We start from the raw sequence: 21,090 nt of genomic DNA on the forward strand, positions 1-21,090 counted from the left end.
TTGTTAAAAGAGCACTACGTCCGCACTGTGAATCAGGTACACACTCGGCATCTTTTAGCTACCAGACGGCAGATCCCAGGGGAATCACTGGACGATTTTTACCACGCATTGTTAGTGTTAGGTAGAAACTGTAACTGTCCACAAGTCTCAGCCAATGACCACACCGAACTCTTAATACGGGATGCTTTTGTTGCAGGCATGCTGTCCTCTAAAATCTGCCAGCGACTGCTGGAAAACGCCACGCTAGGGCTTAAAGAGGCACGGAAACTTGCGCACTCCCTAGATGTAGCCTCCCGCAAAGCCCAGGCCTATGTTCCCAACCGCGCGGTACCCACATGGACAGGGTGGACCCCACCTGTGGCCGATTCCAAAGCACCCCAAAATTCTCCACAAGCTTGTGCAGTGCGGCAGCCAGGAATCCCCGGGGGGGAGGGGGGGGTAGATGCTATTTTTGCGGACAAAACAAACACCCCCGGCAACGCTACCCAGCTCGATCCACAATCTGCAAGTGCTGCGGGAAGAAGGGGCACCTCGTGGCAGTATGCCAGGCCCGGTCGGCCACCAAAAGTCTGACTGTAGTCTATGACCCTCCTATGTTTCTCCCCGGTCTTTACAACCACCACTTGAGCTCTCCAGGGGCTGTTGCTGGCCTCGATAATGCCTTCCTTTAGTAACCGTTGGACTTCCGACCTAATGAAGGTCCGGTCCTGGGCACTGTACTGTCTGCTCCTGGTGGCGACGTGTTTGCAATCGTTGGTAAGTTTTGCAAACAGGGAAGGCAGGTCGACCTTCAGGGTTGCAAGGCCACAGACAGTGAAGGTGGGGGGGGGGGGGGGGGGGTATGGGGCCGCTCAAGTGGTGGTTGTAAAGACCGGGGAGAAACACAGGACGGTCATAGACTACAGTCAGACCATCACCAGGTATACGTAGCTCGACGGGTACCCTCTCCCCCGCATATCTGAAACGGTCAACCAGACAGCACAATACAATGTTTTCTCCACAGTAGACCTTAAATCAGCCTACCACCAGCTCCCCATTCACCCAGACGACTGCAGGTACACTGCATTTGAAGCAGATGGGCGGCTCTACCACTTTCTAAGGGTTCCCTTTGGTGTCACAAATTGGACCTTGGTCTTCCAATGGGAGATGGACCGAATGGTTGACCGGTACGGTCTGCGGGTCACGTCCCGTACCTCGACAATGTCACCATCTGCGGCCACGACCCGCAGGACCATGACACCAACTTCTGCAACTTGCTCCATACCGCAAAAATCCTTAACTTAACCTATAACAAGGACAAATGCGTATTTAGCACCGATCGCCTAGCCATTCTCGGCTACATAGTGCATAATGGAGTCATAGGCCCAGATCCCGAACGCATGCGCCCCGTCATGGAGTTTCCCCTCCCCCCACTGCCCCAAGGCCCCGAAACTTTCCCTGGGCTTCTTTTCTTATTACGCCCAGGGGGTCCCCAATTATGCGGACAAGGCCCGCCCACTAATCCAGTCCACGGTTTTTCCCCCTATCGGCAGAGGCCCGCCAGGCTTTCAGTCACATCAAAGCAGACATCGCCAGGGTGACAATGCACGCAATCGATGAGTCCCTCCTCTTCTAGGTCGAGAGCGACGCATCAGACGTAGCTCTGGCTGCCACCCTCAATCAGGCGGGCAGACCTGTGGCCTTCTTTTCACGCACCCTCCACGCCTCAGAAATCCGCCATTCCTCCGTCGAGAAGGAGGCCCAAGCCATCGTCGAAGCTGTGCGGCATTGAAGGCATTACCTGGCCGGCAGGAGATTCACTCTCCTCACTGACGGTCGGTAGCCTTCATGTTTGACAATGCACAGCAGGGCAAAATTATGATAAGATCTTACGGTGGAGGATCGAGCTCTCCACCTATAATTACGAGATCTTGTATCGTCCCGGGAAGCTCAACGAGCCTCCTGATGCCTTGTCCCGCGGCACTTGTGCCAGTGACAAGTAGACCGACTCCGGACCCTCCACGACAACCTCTGCCACCCAGGGGTCACCTGGTTTTTCCACTTTGTTAAAACCCGCAATCTGCCCTACTCCATCGAGGTGGTCAGGGCCGTAACCAGAAACTGCCAAATCTGCGCGGAGTGCAAGCCGCACTTCTACAGGCCAGAGAAAGCGCATCTAGTGAAGGCTTCCCGCCCCTTTGAACGCCTCAGCATGAATTTCAAAGGGCCCCTTCCCTCCACCGACCGCAACACGTATTTCTTAAACGTGATTGATGAATACTCCCGGTTCCCTTTCGCCACCCCCTGTCCCGACATGACCGCTGCCACTGTCATTAAAGCCTTCCACAGCATCTTTACCCTGTTCGGTTTCCCCACCTACATCCAGTGATAGGGGATCCTCCTTCATGAGTGACGAGCTGCGTCAATTCCTGCTCAGCAAGGGCATTGCCTCCAGCAGGACGACCAGTTACAACCCCCCGGAGAAACGGGCAGGGAGAGAGGGAGAACGGGACGGTCTGGAAGGCCGTCCCACTGGCCCTACGGTCCAAGAATCTCCCAGTGTCCCAATGGCAGGAGGTCCTCCCAGATGCACTTCACTCCATCCGATCACTACTGTGCACTACTACCAATGAAACACCTCCCGAATGCAGCCCCAGGACCCGTCCTACTCCGCAAACACGTACGGGCCCACAAGTCGGACCCACTGGTCGAGAGGGTACATCTCCTCCATGCTAACCCCCAGTACACCTATGTGGCACACCCCGATGGCCGACAAGACACGGTCTCCCTCCGAGATGTGGCCCCCGCTGTATCCCCCCCCCCCCCCCCCCCCCCAAACCATTTCTTCATCGGCGCACACCACTGCAGCCCCCTTCCCAGGAGAATCCGTCCTCCCACTGGCCCCATCCGGATGCGATGAAGCTGAAGACGATACACTCCCAGAGCCACGGATGCCCGAGCTGACGCCAGCATCACCGCTGGGACTGCCCCGAGAGGACGACCAGGGCTCCTGACCGGCTGATAGTTTCATTGTAAAATGAACTTGTAAATAATTGTCTACAGCCTTCTCTGCTTGAAGGAATAACCCTAAACTTGTCATATTTTTCCGAGTATATAGTTGAATTGTTAACAATTAACTACCTTGTTTCCAATTTAGATTGTGTGTGCCTCTGTGAGAATTCTTCAATTTTATTGTTGAAGTCACTTTCTTGCCCTTTTAACACACATCCCAAGATTCCCCGAATAGGGAATTGTGCTGAAGGCACTGCAAAATTGGCTCCATAATTACTGCAAGTTACGAGTCCAGCACCTCCCTTGTGTGGTTCACGAGCATAAGTCCCATCATTTCCTCCTTGCTCCAGGCCACCTCTTGGGACGTGGATGCATCGGGAGCGGGCTCAGGGGGCTCCACAGCCACCTGGCACTGTCAGTACTGGAAGCTCACCCCCGTCTCAACCAGGGTTTCAATGCTCGCAGTCATTGAGCACAGGGACTGGGCAACCTCCCTTTGGGACTGTGCCACATCCCTCTGTGACTGGCTCAGGTCAACCAGTGCCCGGGCAATGCTGCCAACGCCGACAGCTATTACCTGGTGTGAGTGGGCCAAGCTCTGGAGCGCCGCTGCAATGTCAAGGTGGCTCTCGTACATGGCCACCTGTGACAGGGCCACCCTGACATGTGCCTCGGGCACAGCCGGCACAGAGTGCCACAGGCCTTGGACATCCTGACCCATGGCCGGTACCTTCGTCCCCAAGGCCTCCACTCGGATGCTGTGGTGGTTTGGATGGCACACATGTTTGGCACCATCTCCTGCCCCTGCAGGAGGTTAGACTCTTTCAACAGTATCTGCAGGCACCAGATGGTTGCTGACAACCCCTCATGTAGTGCCCGGTTCTGTGTCTGCATTTCTAGCATCGATGGGACCATCCGTTCCAGAAGTTCGAAAGCCAACTAGATGGTAGCTAGTCCCTGGCGTCGGGCCGCCATCCGACCGTCCACCCACTGGGGAGGTGGGGGTTCCTAGCTCCACCTGATGCACTGCTGAATGTGTGTATGATGCACATCAGCTGATGCACCAGGAGCCTCTTCACTACAATGTCCAACTGAGGCGAGTGCCTCTGGGATGGTGGAGGGTTTTGGAGACAGCTGTGACAGAAAGTTGGTGTAGTCACCTACGGTGGTGCAGGGTCTTGTGAGCTGGTGATTGGGGGCTCGTGTCTCTGGAATGGTGGAGGGTTTTGGAGACAGCTGTGACAGAAAGTTGGTGTAATCTCCTAAAATGCTGCAGGGTGTTGCGAATTGGTAATTGGGGCTCGCATTGCTGTACTGTGCCGCCCAATCATTCAACGTGTTCTGGGGTTGTGGCGGGGGGCAGAGGACACCAGTAAGGCGCTGGGTGATCCTGCAAGACATGACGCATGATTGGATTGCGGGTCAGAGGCGGGTGGTGGAAGACGGGGTGGGGGTGTTGCGCTACGTGCCATCGGGGCACCACAACTCAGCGGGGGCTCATTTGGTTTGCTGATGCCGACCTCCGCCCATGCAACTGCCCTCTCCCAGGGCCCACCAACCAGTAACCGCCGCTCTGCGATGGTGAGGGGACCCAGAGAGTGATGGGAGTTTGGAACTCACTGTCTTAAAGTATGGTGCAGGCACAGTATTATTCAGGTATGCATTTGTGATGCCAAGGCATACAAGGCTGTGGGCCTTTACCTGCTGGGAAATGGGATTAGAATTGTTAGATGGTTGTTTTTGACAGGAGCAGACGTGATGGGCTGAAGGGGCTTTCCTGTGCTGTAGATCTTGATGATCACCTTTGAGGTTCTACTTTTCAACTTGTTTCCTAACTCCCTATTTTCTGACTTTGTAACACTGTTGACCACGGCCCGTCTGTTCACCTTCCCTCTCCAAAATGTCCTGTAACCCCTCCGAGACATCCTTGACCCACGCATTTTATTGTTTAATGGCCATAATATATTTAAGTGGAAATACTCCTCGCATCCATCTTATCAAATCACTTCATAACTTTAAATACCATAAGATCTTGACTTCTTAGATTTATTTTCCAGAGAAGCGTGCCAACACATTATTGCTGCACTCACCTACAGAAGTCATTAATATATACCATGCAAGTGCACATAATTGTTTGACCAAAGATAACAGTATACCTTGAACTTTTGAACGCACTGCAGTTGCAAGATTGTCCTCCATGGGTAGTTGCGGGGCAGATTCACTGGGGCCATTTATGCAGATTTTCCTACCAGGTTTGCTTCCTTTTTCTGAAATTGACGTCCAATCATTCTTTAAAATTTTGTGTGTGTTCTGTTCACACTCTACTTGTACTTTCTTGACTTCGTACTGCAATGCTTTTTTCACTGGCAGAGCTGACTGAGTTGGGTCTTTTTCAATATTTTTGTAAACAACAATTGATCTGTCCAATCTCTTCTTTATATTGGTAAAGTCTTCTGGGGATATATCTGCGTTTTGGTTGTAGCTTTTATTGCTCCCTCTCTCGAAACGATTCAAATGTTGATTTACATCCGTTAGACACTGCTTTTTATCTTGAATTTCCACTAATAGATTAGATGAATGTGCAACATTCATTGGTATTTTGTTTGCCACAAATGTCCTTTGGTCAGCTATTTCCTTTATATAATCTTGTAGTGTGTCAGATGTTCCACTGCTCCCTTCTGTACTGGGGAAATGTTCAGCTGTCACATACTGTTCTTCATCTTTCTCCACTTTAGTTAGTTTAGAAGAACTTTCTTTCACACTCTTACGTTCTTTAGATATCACAAATGTTCTTCTGTCAGCCTTGCACTTTTCATTGCTAATATCTGATTCTATGGTATTAGAATTTTTATTGCTCTTTTCCAGATTATCCAGACGAATGTTTACAAGATTATCTATCACAATTTCTTGCTGCTCTCTACATTTCTCCCACTTGGATAATTTTTTGTGTCTTTTCGGCACTACAATCGTCTTTTGGTTATCTTCATTATTTGGATTGCAGATTTCTAGATTACCTAAATGCTCAGCCACCTCCACTTCATGTTGTTCTTTGCCTTTCTGCCATATTACTGAATTTGGTGAACCGTCTTTAACAGTCTTCTGTTCTTTGCACACTACAAATCTCCTTAGACTAGCCTTACGTTTATTACCAGTGTTTTCTTCTGAAGCATCATGGGTCCTGCAAACCTCTTCTAAATTATCTGAATATTCATCTGTGACCATTACACTCTGCTTTCTAAGTTTCTTCTGTCCAACTGATTTAGAAGAGTTATCTTTAACGCTCTTGAGCTTTTCTACCCTTCGGTTAGCTTTGCCTTTAATACCAATATTTTCTTCTGAACTATCTTGATAGTTATCTGTGACCATTATATTCTGATTTCTAAGTTTCTCCTGTCCAATTGATTTAGTTGCATTATCCCTAATGCTCTTGTGCTCTTCGGTAACCACAAATGTCCTTCGGCTACTGTTCTTGTTATTTAAATTCCCATAATCTTCTATATCTGGATGTTCAGCCATCTCCACATCATGTTCTGTCCTTTTCTGTACAACTGGATTAGATGTACTTTCTTTAATATCGTGGTGCTTTCTAGGTTTCTCCTGCCAAATTGATTTAGTTGTATTATCTCTAATGCTCTTGTGCTCTTCTGTAACCACAAATGTCCTTCGGCTAGTGTTCTTGTTATTTAAATTCGCATAATCTTTTATATCTGGATGTTCAGCCACCTCCACATCATGTTGTTCTTTGCCTTTCTGCCATATTACTGAATTTGGTGAACCGTCTTTAACAGTCTTCTGTTCTTTGCACACTACAAATCTCCTTAGACTAGCCTTACGTTTATTACCAGTGTTTTCTTCTGAAGCATCATGGGTCCTGCAAACCTCTTCTAAATTATCTGAATATTCATCTGTGACCATTACACTCTGCTTTCTAAGTTTCTTCTGTCCAACTGATTTAGAAGAGTTATCTTTAACGCTCTTGAGCTTTTCTACCCTTTGGTTAGCTTTGCCTTTAATACCAATATTTTCTTCTGAACTATCTTGATAGTTATCTGTGATCATTATATTCTGATTTCTAAGTTTCTCCTGTCCAATTGATTTAGTTGCATTATCCCTAATGCTCTTGTGCTCTTCTGTAACCACAAATGTCCTTCGGCTACTGTTCTTGTTATTTAAATTCCCATAATCTTCTATATCTGGATGTTCAGCCATCTCCACATCATGTTCTGTCCTTTTCTGTACAACTGGATTAGATGTACTTTCTTTAATATTGTGGTGCTTTCTAGGTTTCTCCTGCCAAATTGATTTAGTTGTATTATCTCTAATGCTCTTGTGCTCTTCTGTAACCACAAATGTCCTTCGGCTAGTGTTCTTGTTATTTAAATTCCCATAATCTTTTATATCTGGATGTTCAGCCATCTCCACATCATAGTCTTTCTTTGTCTGTATAACTGGATTAGATGTACTTTCTTTAATGCTGTGGTACTTTTCAGTCACAACAAATGTCCCATGGCCAATGTTTTCTTTTACGTTATCAAGCTGATCTTGCAAAGCATTTGAAATTCCACTGCTCACTTCCACATTATTTAGATGTTCATTTAGCTCCACTTCATGGTAATCTCCACGAGCTCCTGGTACAATTAAATTAGATGTGCTTCCCTTAACGCTCTCAGCAACTCTACAGGTCTTTTTCTCAGCTTTTCCCTTCATATTGCAAATATTTTCTTTTGAAGCACTCACAACCTGGCGATAATCCTCCTGACTGTTTGGGATACTGTCTTCATGCATTAGCCAATCATTTGGTCCATTGTTTGGAATACCAACAATGGGTTCTTCATTATTATTTACAAAGCCTTGGTCAAAAACAGAAACCTCCTCAGAATGTTTTCTTTGTTTCTTTTTGCACACTAGATATTCAATGTTGCAATTCTTTTCCTTTGGCCGTTTTACTTTTCGCAATGTCTCCACATTCTTTGAGGATGCTTCAACTTTCACCTTTTCTCCTTTAGCTTTTTTGATTTTGTGTTTTGTAGATTTAGTTGCAACAGTAACAATTTCTACTGCTTCACTGGTAGTTAGGTCCATTTCTGCATCAAAGATAGTTACTTCAGATTTCCATGGCTCATCGGACTGTTTTTCAGCGAATAAATTTGTGCTGCTCCTTTTTAAATCAAAAAGCTGTGAACTGTACCGCACTGGAGTAATTCTAACTTGAGGCACAACCAAACTTGTCTTGTTAAATTCAGAGATATCACTGGCGTTAGAAATTCTCGAATGCGATTCTCTCGTCAAGGAAGTACCGTTCTTCTCCATTAATTCCATAGAGATTTTCGAACTTCGAGAGCACGAATCTTTCTTTCTTAAGGTAATATTTTGGTTTTCAGACATAGCTCCACTCAGCCAAGTTTCAGGTGTCTGTTCAGTTAACGATATTTGTGGAACACTATACATGGTGGATGTTCTGAAATTCTGAGAAAACCTGGTATGATTTGAAACTCGATCTGAAATACATCAAAAAACAAGTCCATTTTATTTTTAAAAGGACAAAATAAAACATTTTCTACTTAACTGGATACTGAGCAGCAAAACTCAAGGCAAAATTTTATGTCCTCCCATATGGAAAGTTTGGAGGCCAGGAGGTACATGCATAAGTGTCATAAACACTGACCATGTGGATGAGAAAGAGAAATGGCCCGAGATAGATCGTTGGAGGATTCTGGAAGTTATTGCTGAGGTAGGAGGAGTAGAAGATTTAATAGATATGTGATGTGACATAACTATGATTTGTACAATAGTTCAAAAGTATGAATTTTAATACATTTGAAACTGTAAGTCTGGAATTATCCTCAATGTTACAGAAATTATCCCCAGTGTTGTACAAATTCACACCTCTGATTCACTATTGTTGGCAAAGGTATACTTTAAAAGGTTTCAGTTGTTGGATTTCTTCATCTGAACAGCATCAGCTCTATCCTCAATTCAGTTCAATAAACGTACTATATTCCAGTGAATTGATGCAAAATATAAAAGCCTCACAAATATGATCTAACTCAACCATATAAAACAAATGCAAACCCAACATTCTGACATTGTTACATCTGTCATCCTCAAGAAACTTCAATAATTTTCCCATCAATGCAGTGAAGAATTAGTGGAATTCTTTCATGCTTTTCTTAGGAGATGTAACGTTTTCCTCACTTTAGTTTAAGGAACTGAACAAGCTTTCTCAAATGTGGCTGCATTTATTTAAAACTCCCACAAAACAATTTCTAAGGAAAATATGGTGGCTGTTTTGATCCAGTAGATATAGGAGTAGCTTCCCCAAGGCACAGTAAAGGAAGAGGTGGATTCAGACTCTATTCTCAACCTTTTTGAGTTTTTCATCCAAGTCGGGTACTCTGGAGATGAACCAAGTTACGGCTGAAACAGAAAGCTGAGTAAGTGGCAGCTAGCCAGTCATTCCCAAAAACCTCCCTCAGTAATGAGCGTAGATTCCGTGGATGAATTACTCTCATTTAATTTCCAAGAATTGTAATTACCCAAGCTCTAATTTGCTGTTAATGTTGCTTAGAATGTACACAAGCAATAATTGTCTTAAGTGGTTGTCAGCTATAGGAATATTTAGACAGAAAAACTGTACTTGCCTTGACTAGGACGTCCAACCTCAACATGCTCTCTGATATTTGGGTCATTGATTGAAACGTTTTCATGGAGATTCACAGTAAAAGCTTGACATGCAAGTGCACCCATTAAAGATGTAGAACCATCCACTAGAACTGCTACAGCTTCTTTCAAGGAATTAATTTTATCATCCTGGCTGCTACTGGCTTGATTTATTTCTTCAATTCTGAAGTTGGGTGGGACTCCTGATGGTAACCTCGTGTTTCTGTAATCAAAATAAGCATTCGGTTGGTCAATTTATTTCACTGAATGTTTTTTATTTGCTTTTCACTACACATCCCAAGAAAGAACAATCAACTTAATACTTTTATATTATACTTGATCTTAGAATCATAAGGCCATGGAAAATTTACAGCACAGGAGGCCATTCGGCCCATCTTGTGCATGCAAGCCCCAGGACACCCAGTTGCCCTTTCTAATCCCACCTTCCTGCACCCGGCCCCGAGCCCTGTAGCTTACAGCACTTAAGGTGCAGTTGCAGGTACTTTTAAAAAATAGTTTAGGGTTTCTGCCTCCACCACCAACTCAGGCAGCGAATTCCACACTCCCTCTACGTAAAACCGTTCTTCCTCATGACCCCTCTACACCTTCTGCCACTTATCTTGAATCTATGTCCCCTGGTTCTATAATTCTCCACCAATGGAAGCAATTTTATTCTGTCCATTCTATCTCTTCCCCTCATAATTTTGTACACCTGAATTAAGTCACCCCTCAGCCTTCTTTGTTCCAAGGAAAATAACCCCAACCTATCTAATCGCTTCTCGTAGTTACACTTTTCCTGACCTGGCAACATTCTTATAAAATTCCCTGCACTCCCTCCGGAGCAATTACATCCTTCCTGTAATGTGGCGACCAGAACTGCACACAATACTCCAGTTGTGGCCTCACCAGTGTTTTGTACAATTCCAACATTATATCCTTACTTTTATATTCTATACCTCTGCCAATGAGGGACAGCATTCCACATGCTTTCTTTATAACCTTGTCTACTTGAATTGCTGCATTTAGGGACCAGGGTACTTGTAAGCCAAGATCTCTAACTTCACCTACCCCTCTTAGCATATTGCCATTAATTGTGTACTCCGTATAACTCTTTAACCTCCCTAAATGTATGACTCACACTTCTCTGTGTTAAAATCCATCTGCCACCCACTCCACCAACCCATCTATATAGTTTTGGAGATTATAGCTATCCTGTACACTATCCACTACTCAGCCAATCTTTTGTGCCGTTTGCAAATTCCCAATCGTGCCCCCCATGTTCACATTCAAATTAACATAAAACACAAACAGAACGGTCCCAACATTGAGCCCTGTGAACATCACTTGAACCAACTTTACATTCACAAGAGCATCAATCGACCATTACCCTTTGTTTCCTGTTACTAAGCAAAACTTTTTATTCAGTTTTCTAATTACCCTGTATCCCACGGGCTTTTATTTTTTTGACTAATCTCACATGTGGGGCCTTGTCAAATGCATTGCTAAAATCCATTTACATCACATCCACTGCACTACCTTCATCAACCCTTCTTGTTATTTCCTCAATGGCTTCAGTCAAATTTGTGAGGCAAGACTTTCCTTTAACAATAACAAATCCATGCTGACCAACCTACTCCAACAATTTATCAGGACAGATTTATCTAATTGGAGATCAGTTTTCATAATGGAAAAGGGATTGGTCCACATAACAAAATTTCAGATGATTTTAACTGAATTTTTGTTCATATTAACACAAAAGCCATTGATCATTGTACATCAGGAGATTTGTTGACCTCAGCAAGGTGCTTTACCAAAAACAGCTTGCCACCCAGAACCAATTAAGAAAGCAGCCAAAAACGTGGAAACAGTTGGATGCTTATCCTCTTAAGCTGGTGTAGGAAAAGAGATAAAGGGCACGATTCAGGCAACACATGGCATCCGGCGTGGAGCCCGCAATGGGTGAATTGCACAATAGCCCCAAATCAGGCTCTGCCCCAGGCCAATCGCGAGTCACCTGACTTGCTCCACCGGGTACAATCTGGACCTCTCCCTCACTGGCATGATCCAGATCAGCATATTTAATATGTCTCATTTAAGTACCTGGACACTGGTCAATGGCTGCACCTGTGAGACCTCGCTCGGGCACAAATTAGCACTGGTTTCCACAAATGTGAATCAGACGTAACGGCACCTTGGGTTTCGCAGTCCTTTAAAGACCCCCGGTGGTCAGGAACAGGATAGGGTAATACTCTGGCACTCCCCCAGCACCCTGGCAGTGCCAAAGGCCAAAGTGCTATGTCGGCTGCCAGGGGTAGGGCCCCGGGGGGGGGGGGGGGGGGGGGGGGGGGGGGGGGGTCTTGCCTATGATGGGGGTCAAGAAAGCAGAGGGGTGCAGAGATCTGGGTAGCAATTCCTGCTCGTGAGCTCCGCTCTCCAGTGCAGAAAATCAACTGAAGATCAGCCTCGGCAAGGAGAAACTCACCAAGGCCCAAAATAAAAATGGGTGGAGAAATTCCGAAAGGTCAGCTAGCGAGTCTGCAGCAGTGGGTGGTGCTGTTGATCGCCAGCCAAACAGGATTGTCTGGCGTGCAATTAGGGAAGCGAAAGCAAGAGCGTCGGCCCTCTTCCCCCTGTGTAGCTCTGGCTTCTCTGACACCCCAAAGATTGCCACATTTGGGTATGGCTTCACCCTCACAACCTTGGACATTGCCGGTGAATAGTGAAGAAACACCAAGAATAGTGAAGAAACACCAAGAAACACCCCGGCAAACATGCCCAAAAGCAGATTTAGTTTCCAAAGAAATTAGTGAGAGTCGGTTGAACCAAAACAATTCTAATTCATTTCACAAAAGCAATCGACTTCAAAATTCTCATACAATAGGAATGGTGTACTTGAACTACTTCCATGAGTTAGTAACATTTACTTATTTAACTCCACTATAGTTGAGTCGCATAAGCTAATTCCTCACCCGAGTTCAGAAGTAGTACAAGTTAATAGTGTCAACTATTATTGAACTGTTTCATTAAACTTTAAATATAACAGGCAGATCATTTGACTTCTCAAAAAAGTATCATAATTTCATTGATTACTTACAAGTTAGAGCCGGAATCTTCATTAACACTATTACTTCTTTGGAATAACATACCATTCCATTGATGTTCTTGAAACTACATTGAAAGAAGTAAATGCCTCAGTAGGGAGGATACAAATACATGCACCAAATGGTCAGTCTAATTTTCATTACTTTAATCAGATTATACAATACATATTTTAGAAAATCTTTCAAAAAAATAGCTACCAATCAGCACATCATTTTTTTAATGGAGGGGAGGGGGTGGAGAAAGAGCAGGAATGATTCAACACCCCATAACAGCAAAGGTTAAAGCAACTACCTAAATGTGACTGCCACTCAAAGTGATGTACTTGCATGTCAAATATACCAAATTAGGAGCTTAATTATCACTATAGAAGACTGCGGCAAAATACAAGACAATATTAATAAACTGACACAGGGTACGTCATTGGCAAATTAACTCAATAAGTGTGATGTGATAAATTTTATAGGAATAATAAGGAGGCCATATACCCCTTGGTAAATATGTTGGAGGAACAAATAGATCGCGAGTACAGGTACATAAATCACTCAATGTCAGTTAAAAAAGCAAAAAACACTGGGCCAATTTCACGAAGGAACGAACTGAAAAGCAGAGAATTTTTGTTGAATTCGTATTGAATATCGATTAGGTTGCCTTTAAGTACTGTGCACAATTCTGGTTTCCATTTTATAACAAGGATATATATATTATACTATATATATATAATATATATATCCTTGTTATAAAATGAAAACTGAAAAGTAATGCTCATCAGGAAAGACTGAACAGTCAGGATAATTTTTATCCAGGAAAACCTTTCAAGAGTTAATCTGATATAGAGGCCGTTACAATTTAAAGATTTTTCTTATCAAGGTAGATGTTGAGAAGATATTTCTGCTGTTGGGAAAGCAAGATCATGGGGCACAAAGATAAGGGTCACATCCTTCCTATAGTGTGGTGTCCAGAACTGGCTGAAGACTCCAATTTAGCCCAAACCAATGTTTGATACAGTTTCATCATAATTTCCTTAATTTTTATAAAAATCCCTCCTGATAAAACCAAGGGTCCCACATGTTTTATCAACTGCTCTCTCAACCGACCCTGCCACCTTCAATGATTTGTACATGAACACCTGCAAGTCTGTCAGCTCATACACCCACTTTAGAATTTTACCCTTTATTTTAAAATGCCTCTAGGGAAGAGAATTCCACAGACTAACGATGTTCGGACAGAAGAAAGATTATTCCTCATCATAGTTTTAAAGGAGGGACCACCCCTATTTTTTTTAAGTGGTGTCCCCTCATTCTTGAGTCCACACAAGGGAAATTATCTTCCTCATATCCCCCGGTCAAGTCCGCTCAGGATCTTATATGTTTCAATATGATCACCGCTCATCCTTCTGAGCTCCAATGTTATAGGCCCAACCTGCTCAAGCCTTCCCCATAAGATTCCTTCATCCCAGAAATTAGACAAGTGAACCATCTCTGCATTGCTTTGAATGTATTTAAAAAAAAACATTATTGGCATTTTTGATATTATGTACATTGACGCTCGTGTTTATATATTGTACAGCGTAATGAAAAATGGCTTTTGTCTTGCTTTACTTCATTTATAGATTGTTGGCGTCTAGTTCGAGTGTCCTTCCCTCCCCTCCTTTCCCCAACCACTCCCTGCCCATCCCCCTTGCTATCCTCCCTGGTTGATCCGGAGGTGTGCTCCCCTTCTCCTTGCTCACCCCCTCCCTTTGTCGGCTTCAGCCGTGTTGTTTTTTCTTTTTGTGGACCAGTGAGTGGGGGTGGGGGGGGGGGGGGTGGAGCCCCCCCCACCCACCAACCCCCACCCCCATATTGTCCCTCTTTCTCCGTCTCAGACTCTCTGCTTCCTTCCCCCCCTCCCCCCTCCTCCCCCCCACTTCCCCCTGGGTTATATGTCCTTGGCTTTCCTCCTCGTCTTTTGTTTTTTTTCCCCTGGCTAATCCTTCCAGTTTCCTCTCTACTGGCTGTTGTTGGCCTCAAACAGGTTTTGGAACAGACCGACAAATTGCCCCATGCAGTGAGGAAGCCTTCCTCTGACCCTCGGATGGTGTATTTTATCTTCTCCAGGTGGAAAAATTCCGAAAGGTCAGCCAGCCAATCTGCAGCTGTGGGTGGCTGATCGCCAGCCGAGCAATTAGGGAAGTGAAAGCAAGGGTGTTGGCCCTCTTCCCCACGTATAGTTCTGGCTGCTCTGACACCCCAAAGATTGCCACATTTGGGCATGGCTTCACCCTCACCCCTATAACGTTGGACATTGCCTCTGTCCAGAACCAGCGAGTTTGGAGCAAGCCTAAAACATGTGGGTGTGGTTGGCAGGGCCCCTCTGGCACCATTCACCTTTGGGAATAACCTACTCATTCGGGTTTTGGTTAGGTGTGCACTGTGCACCACTTTGAACTGAATGAGGCAGAGCCTTGCGCAGGAGGAGGAGGAGTTCGCCCTGCTCAGTGCTTTTGCTCCAGAGTCTCCACCCCACTTCTGTCCCCAGTTCGTCCTCCCATTTCCATCTGGTCTCGTCCAGTGGTGTTTGGGCTCTGTCCAATAGCTGTCCATATTTTCCCCACAGAGTCCCCCCTCCTTACTGTCTGTGGGCATCAAGTTCTCTAAGAGTGTGGTCTCCGGGACCCTGAGGCATCCTACTGTCTCTTATGGAGGAAATGTTTTATTTGTAAGCATCTCATTTCCTGTCCAGTCGGCTATTCCCATTCCTCCAGCAGTTTGTTCAGCGTCGCTAGTCTGTGCCCTACGTAGAAGTTCCTGTCAGCGCTCCCCTGTCCTGTCTCCATTTTTTAAACGTTGCGTCTAGCATGGCTGGCGGGAATCTGTGGTTACCTCAGATGGGGGCCATGGGGAACATCCCGGTCAGCCCAAAGTGCTGTCTTAGCTGGCTCCACGTTTTCAGTGTGGCCAATACCACTGGGCTCGATGTGTATTTCGTCAAGGGGGATGGAAGTGTCACTGTGGCCAGGGCCCGGTCGTTCTCTTGCAGGAGGCCTCCTCTATCTGTACCCACTCCGAGTTGGGTTAGTGCACCAATCCCCTCACTCTTTTCCACTGTTGCTGCCCAGTGGTAGTATTGCAGGTTTGGTAGTGTCAAGCCTGCCTTAACTTTCCTCCTTTACAGTGTTGATTAGGGGACTCTTGGGGGGGTGGGGGGCATTATTACATTCAGCGGCCATTGCTGTTTGCAGTGAGTTGCCTACATTTGACAAAGCCCGTTTGGTCTTCAGCGACCACCTCCGGTAAGGCCTTCTCCAGCCTTTTGGCCAGAACCTTTGCGAGTATTTTCGCATTCACATTCAGCAACAAAATGGGTCTATCTGATCCACATTCCGTCAGGTCTTTGTCTTTTTGGGGTATCAATGAGATTGCGGCCTGCGCAAGCGGAGGAGGCCAAGTTACCCTTGCCAGTGAGTCTGCAAACATGTCTCTTAGATGTGGGGCCAGGGCCAGTGTGACTTTTTTGTAGATGTCCACCGGGAACCCATCCGGTACCAGCGTTTTCCCGGCCTGCATGGAGCTGATGCTCTCCATGATTTCTCCCAGATCTATTGGTACTTCCAGCTCCCCCCATCTGTCCTCCCCCACAAATGGCATTTCCAGTCCAATGAGGAACTGTTTCATCCCCGCGTCCCCGTCGGGGGAGTTCGGAGGTGTACAGCCCTCAGTAGAAGGTCTCAAATGCTTGATTGACCTCTTTTGGTCACGCTCCCAGTCTGCCTCTGCAATTTTTTTTACCTGCGCTATTTGTATTGTGGCTGCCTGCTTTCTCAACTGGTGAGCCAGTAGGCGGCTAGCATCAGTGTTCGTAAAAGGTCCCCCGTGCCTGGCGGAGTTGGTACACTGCTTTCCTAATGGATAGCAGGTTAAAGTACATTTGTATCTTTTTTCTCTCAGCCAGCAGCTCTACGGTCGGGGCCTTGAGTACTTTCTGTCTACCAAGATGGAGTCGATCAGCTGTTGCCTGGCCTCCGTCTCTTCCCCATCTCTACATGCCTTGTAGGCTATAATTTCCCCTCTGATCACAGCCTTCAGTGTTTAATAAACAATTTTATTGAGGTAGTTTTTGGCTTTGTAAACAGTTACAGACATCAACAGAAAGAAAGCAACCCATCGCTACCCTTGTTTTTAGCACCCGGGATATGACGCCCGCAAATCCTTCCCAGTACCCCCTAAGCATCGGGCATGCTCAAAACATGTGAACGTGGTTCGCTGGTCCTCCTGCGCACCTAGCGCATTTGTCCTTTATCCCAAAGAATTTGCTCATCCGAGCCACCGTCATGTGGGCCCGGTGAACGACCTTAAATTGAATCAGGCCGAGCCTGGCACATGTTGCAGTCGAATTTACCCTACTCAGGGCCTCTGCCCACAGCCCGTCCTCCATTTCCCCGCCTAGCTCCTCCTCCCATTTAAGTTTCAGTTCCTCCGTCTGGGACCCTTCCTCCCTCATGAGCACCTTATAAATATCAGAGACTCTACCCTCCCCTTCTTCCCCCTAGAGACTATTCTGTCTTGGATCCCCATTGGCGGGAGGCGTGGGAAGGATGGGATCTGTCTACGGACAAAGTCCCGCAACTGTAGGTACCTAAAATAATTTCCCCTTACCAGACCAAATTTCTCCTCCAAGCTCCTCAAACTCGCAAAGCTCCCTTCCAGGAACATATCGCCCACCCCCACCCGCCGCCATGCTCAAAACCCCCCATCTATACTCCCGGGGGCAAACCGATGGTTGTCACAGATTGCCACCCAAACCGACGCCCCCATCTCCCCTACATGCCTCCTCCACTGGCCCCATATCCGCAGGGTCGCCACCACAACCGGGCTGGTGGAGTACCTGGCCGGCGGCAGCGGTAGAGGAGCCATGACCAGGGCTGCCAGGCTGGAGCCCCTGCACGAAGCCGCCTCCACCCGCTCCCAGATAGACCCCGTACCCACCATCCACTTCCTTATCATAGCGATGTTGGCCGCCCAGTAATAATTAATCAGACTCAGCAAAGCCAGCCCTCCCTCGCTGCGGTTCCTCTCCAGCATCGCCTTCTTCACCCGCGGAGATTTTCCCGCCCAGACAAAGCTCATGATCATCCTATTAACTCTTTTGAAGAAGGACTGTGGGACAAAGATCGGGAGGCACTGAAAAACAAACAGAAACCTTGGGAGGATTGTCATCTTTACAGTCTGCACCCTCCCTGCCAGCGACAGTGGGAGTGCATCCCATCTCCAAAACTCTCCCTTCATTTGCTCCACCACCCTGGCCAAATTTAACTTATGCAGCCTGCCCCAGTCTAGCAGAAGGTCTTATTGGCCAGGCATGGCCAGCCGCCCCCCCCTCCCGAGGCCAGCCTCCAGCCTCCGAGGGACGCTGGGCAACCTCATATTCACGTAGTGTGGAGCATGGTCGGAGATGACAACCGCGGAGTACTCCGCTCATTTAATTCCTGGAACCACTGATTTCCCCACTGCAAAGAAGTCGATACGGGTATATACCTTGTGCATCTGCGGGAAAAACGAGAACTCTTTTTCTCCCTGGTGCAGGAACCTCTACTGGTCTACCGCCCTCATCTGCTCCATAAATGCTCCCAGTTCCTTAGCCATGCCTGTCTTTTTCCCTGTTGTGGGGCTCGATCGGTCAGAGGGCGGGTCCTGAACGCAGTTAAATGCGACCCCCATAATCAGTCAGTGCGTGCCAATGCCGGGGATTTCAGCCATGGTCTTTTTTATAAAGTCTGTGTTGTCCCAGTTGGGAGCGTACAGGTTTACCAGTACTACTGTTACCTCGTCTAGGATACCGCAGACCATGACGTACCATCCCCCTGGGTCTATAACCGTCCTGGTCTCAGTAAATCTCGTTCTCTTGCTGATCAGTATGGCCACTCCCCTAGCCCTCGTCCCGTAGCATGAATGGTATGTCTGTCCCAACCAGCTCTTCTTTACCAGTAATCAGTCCTCCCTCAGGTGTAACTCCTGCAGGTAGACTATGTCCTTCTTCAGGCTTCAGGTAGGCGAAGACTCTAAATCTTTCCACTGGGCTGTTAAGTCTCCTTACGTTCCAGGTGACTATCCTGGTAACGGGTTTCTGACCCCACTGGTCCTGCAGGATCAACCATACTTACCTGCTGGACGTGCCACTGCGCTCCGGGGTATCCCTTTGATAGGGGGCCGTCCAAAATGGTTGGGGTTGTCATTTTTGCCATGGTGTCGGGCCCGTGCGCTTCAGTGTTTTCCTTTTGTCCAGGGACACCCAACACGGCCGGCAACTGTGTGTACGCCACGTGGGTGCGCCCTTGCACTCCAGGGTGTCCCTTTGTTTAGGGACCCTCCAAAGTGGCTGTTTGTGGCGCCATCATGATTCCTCGGCCTCCATGCCTGTGTCTGTCCCGCTGCCAACCCTTTCCTATCCTTCCGCCCCTTTTCTGTGAGTTGTTCCCCCCCCCCTCGTGTTTCCCTCTTCCCCACCCTATCCTCCCCCCTGTACTCGCCTCCCTTTCTGTCCTGCTCTCCCCCCACCCCTGGCCAGACACTCCCTTTCGCCTGAGAGGTGCTCTGTGGCCCCTTTACTGCTCGTCTTCCCGTCCTAGTCCTCCCTGCTAGTACGGTGGCTGGTCTCGCCTGGTCTCTGTTCTGTCTGCCCGTCTCCTCCCTCGCCCCCTCACCCCTATCCTCGCTTGCCTCTCTCTGTCCTCCTCCGTTAGTCCGAGAACGAGCCAGCAACGTCCCGCGCAAACAGAATCCATTCAGCAGATCTTGGTTCCGTTTCTTCCTCCACCATCCGTATTTTCCCCCCGCTGTCCTCACCATTGCTGCGTCTGTTCCTTCTCCAGACTGTTGGTTTTCACTCTTCGGCCTCCACCAGGGTGCCGAAGTAATGTTCTTTCCCTTTATAAGTTACCCAGAGTTTGGGCAGGAACAACATGTCGAACCTTACCCCACTCTTGTAGAGCACCGATTTTGCCTTATTAAATTCTCTTTTTTTTAGGAATGTCTTCCATACCTCCTACGGTGTGTTGGGGGTCGTCGCTGCCTGTTCATGTTCCCCTGTTCATCACCTTTTTTTTGCGATGTCTGCCCCAATGTCCTGATAAACCATTATTCTGTGTCCTTCCCACAAGCACGATTTTGTCTGTCGGGCCCACCTCTGGATCTTTTCCCCGTCCTGGTACTGGTGCAATGATCGCTCTCGGCTGCTCCCCAGTCTTGGGTTTTGGCCGAAGCGACCTGTGTGCCCCGTCAAGTTCTGGGGTGGGTTTGTGAAGCGGTTCCTCCCGACCAAGTTGTCCGATGGGTCCCTTCCCTCCACCCCCTCTGGCAGTCCCACAATATGGTTGTCCTGTCACCTGAACTATTTCCCTGGTCCTCTATCTTTCCCCTCAGGTTCTCTTGGGCCGTCACCAACCTCTTCACCTCACTCTCCAGAGCCACGATCCTAACCAATTTGGTCAATTGCCGCCCTTTCCAGGTCCTGGGTCGTCCTTTCCTGGGCTTCCACCTTCTTTTCCAGGCCATCTATCGTATACTGGAGGGCGGTCATCACTTCCGTCACCACCTCTTTCATCACCACCTAGAGTTCCATTTTGATCGCCTCAGTCATGGCGGCAGTTCTTTTTTTTTTTTAAGGACTGTCTTCCATTCCTGACCCGGTGTGTTGGGGGTCGTTGTTGCCTGTTCATGTTCCTCTGTTTGGGTCGCCGGTCGCCCCCTCTCGTTTTGCCGGGGCCTTCGCCTTGACTCTCGTGTCCGCTGTTCCTTCTGCTCCTTGCTCCTGTCCCATACTGCCGCATCTGCCTTCTCGCCAGCCCTTTGAGCTACCACTTGCCAGCATTTTCTCTTCTGCTTCTTCGCTACTAATGCAATTTGGGCTTTTTTTCAGGAGTTTTGGGTGGCTTTTTTAATCCAAGATTCCTGAAATATTTGCTATTTTGGGTCCGATTGGGAGGTGAGCCACCTGACGTGCGTCTGCTCAGCACATCACCACCACCAGAAGTCCTCTTGAATGTATTTATATGCTTTCCTAAGGAAGGAGACCAAAATTGTACACAGTATTCCAAATGTGATCTCATGAAGTCGCTGGTGAGCTTGCAGCAATGCCTCCCAACTAATTCCCCTGCAATAAACACCAACATTTCATTTTCCTTCTTAATCAGCTGCTGTACCCACATGCCAACTTTGTGATTCATGTACCAGGACATCCCACTCTCACTGCAGAAGAGAGATCTGCAAAGCCTCTCCATTTAAATTGTATACTGCTTTTCTATTCTTCCTAAAGTGGCCAAGTTCACATTTTCCCACATTGCATTCCATCTGCCAATTTTTT

General features: G+C 47.2%; 1 protein-coding gene across 2 annotated transcripts in view; it reads right to left on the reverse strand.

The window, feature by feature from the left end:
- Positions 1 to 21,090, reverse strand: part of LOC119961268 (shugoshin 2-like) — a 48,302-nt gene that overhangs the window by 5,942 nt on the left and 21,270 nt on the right. For both annotated transcript variants that reach the window (XM_038788703.1, XM_038788701.1), the window contains 3 exons: positions 12,746 to 12,819; positions 9,633 to 9,874; positions 5,148 to 8,489 (listed from right to left, as the gene is read on the reverse strand). In XM_038788703.1, coding sequence (XP_038644631.1) covers positions 5,148 to 8,489; positions 9,633 to 9,874; positions 12,746 to 12,819 — 3,658 coding nt within the window. The remainder of the gene's footprint in view (positions 1 to 5,147; positions 8,490 to 9,632; positions 9,875 to 12,745; positions 12,820 to 21,090) is intronic.

This window comes from Scyliorhinus canicula, chromosome 2, assembly GCF_902713615.1.
Source record: "Scyliorhinus canicula chromosome 2, sScyCan1.1, whole genome shotgun sequence".
Lineage (NCBI taxonomy): Eukaryota > Metazoa > Chordata > Chondrichthyes > Carcharhiniformes > Scyliorhinidae > Scyliorhinus > Scyliorhinus canicula.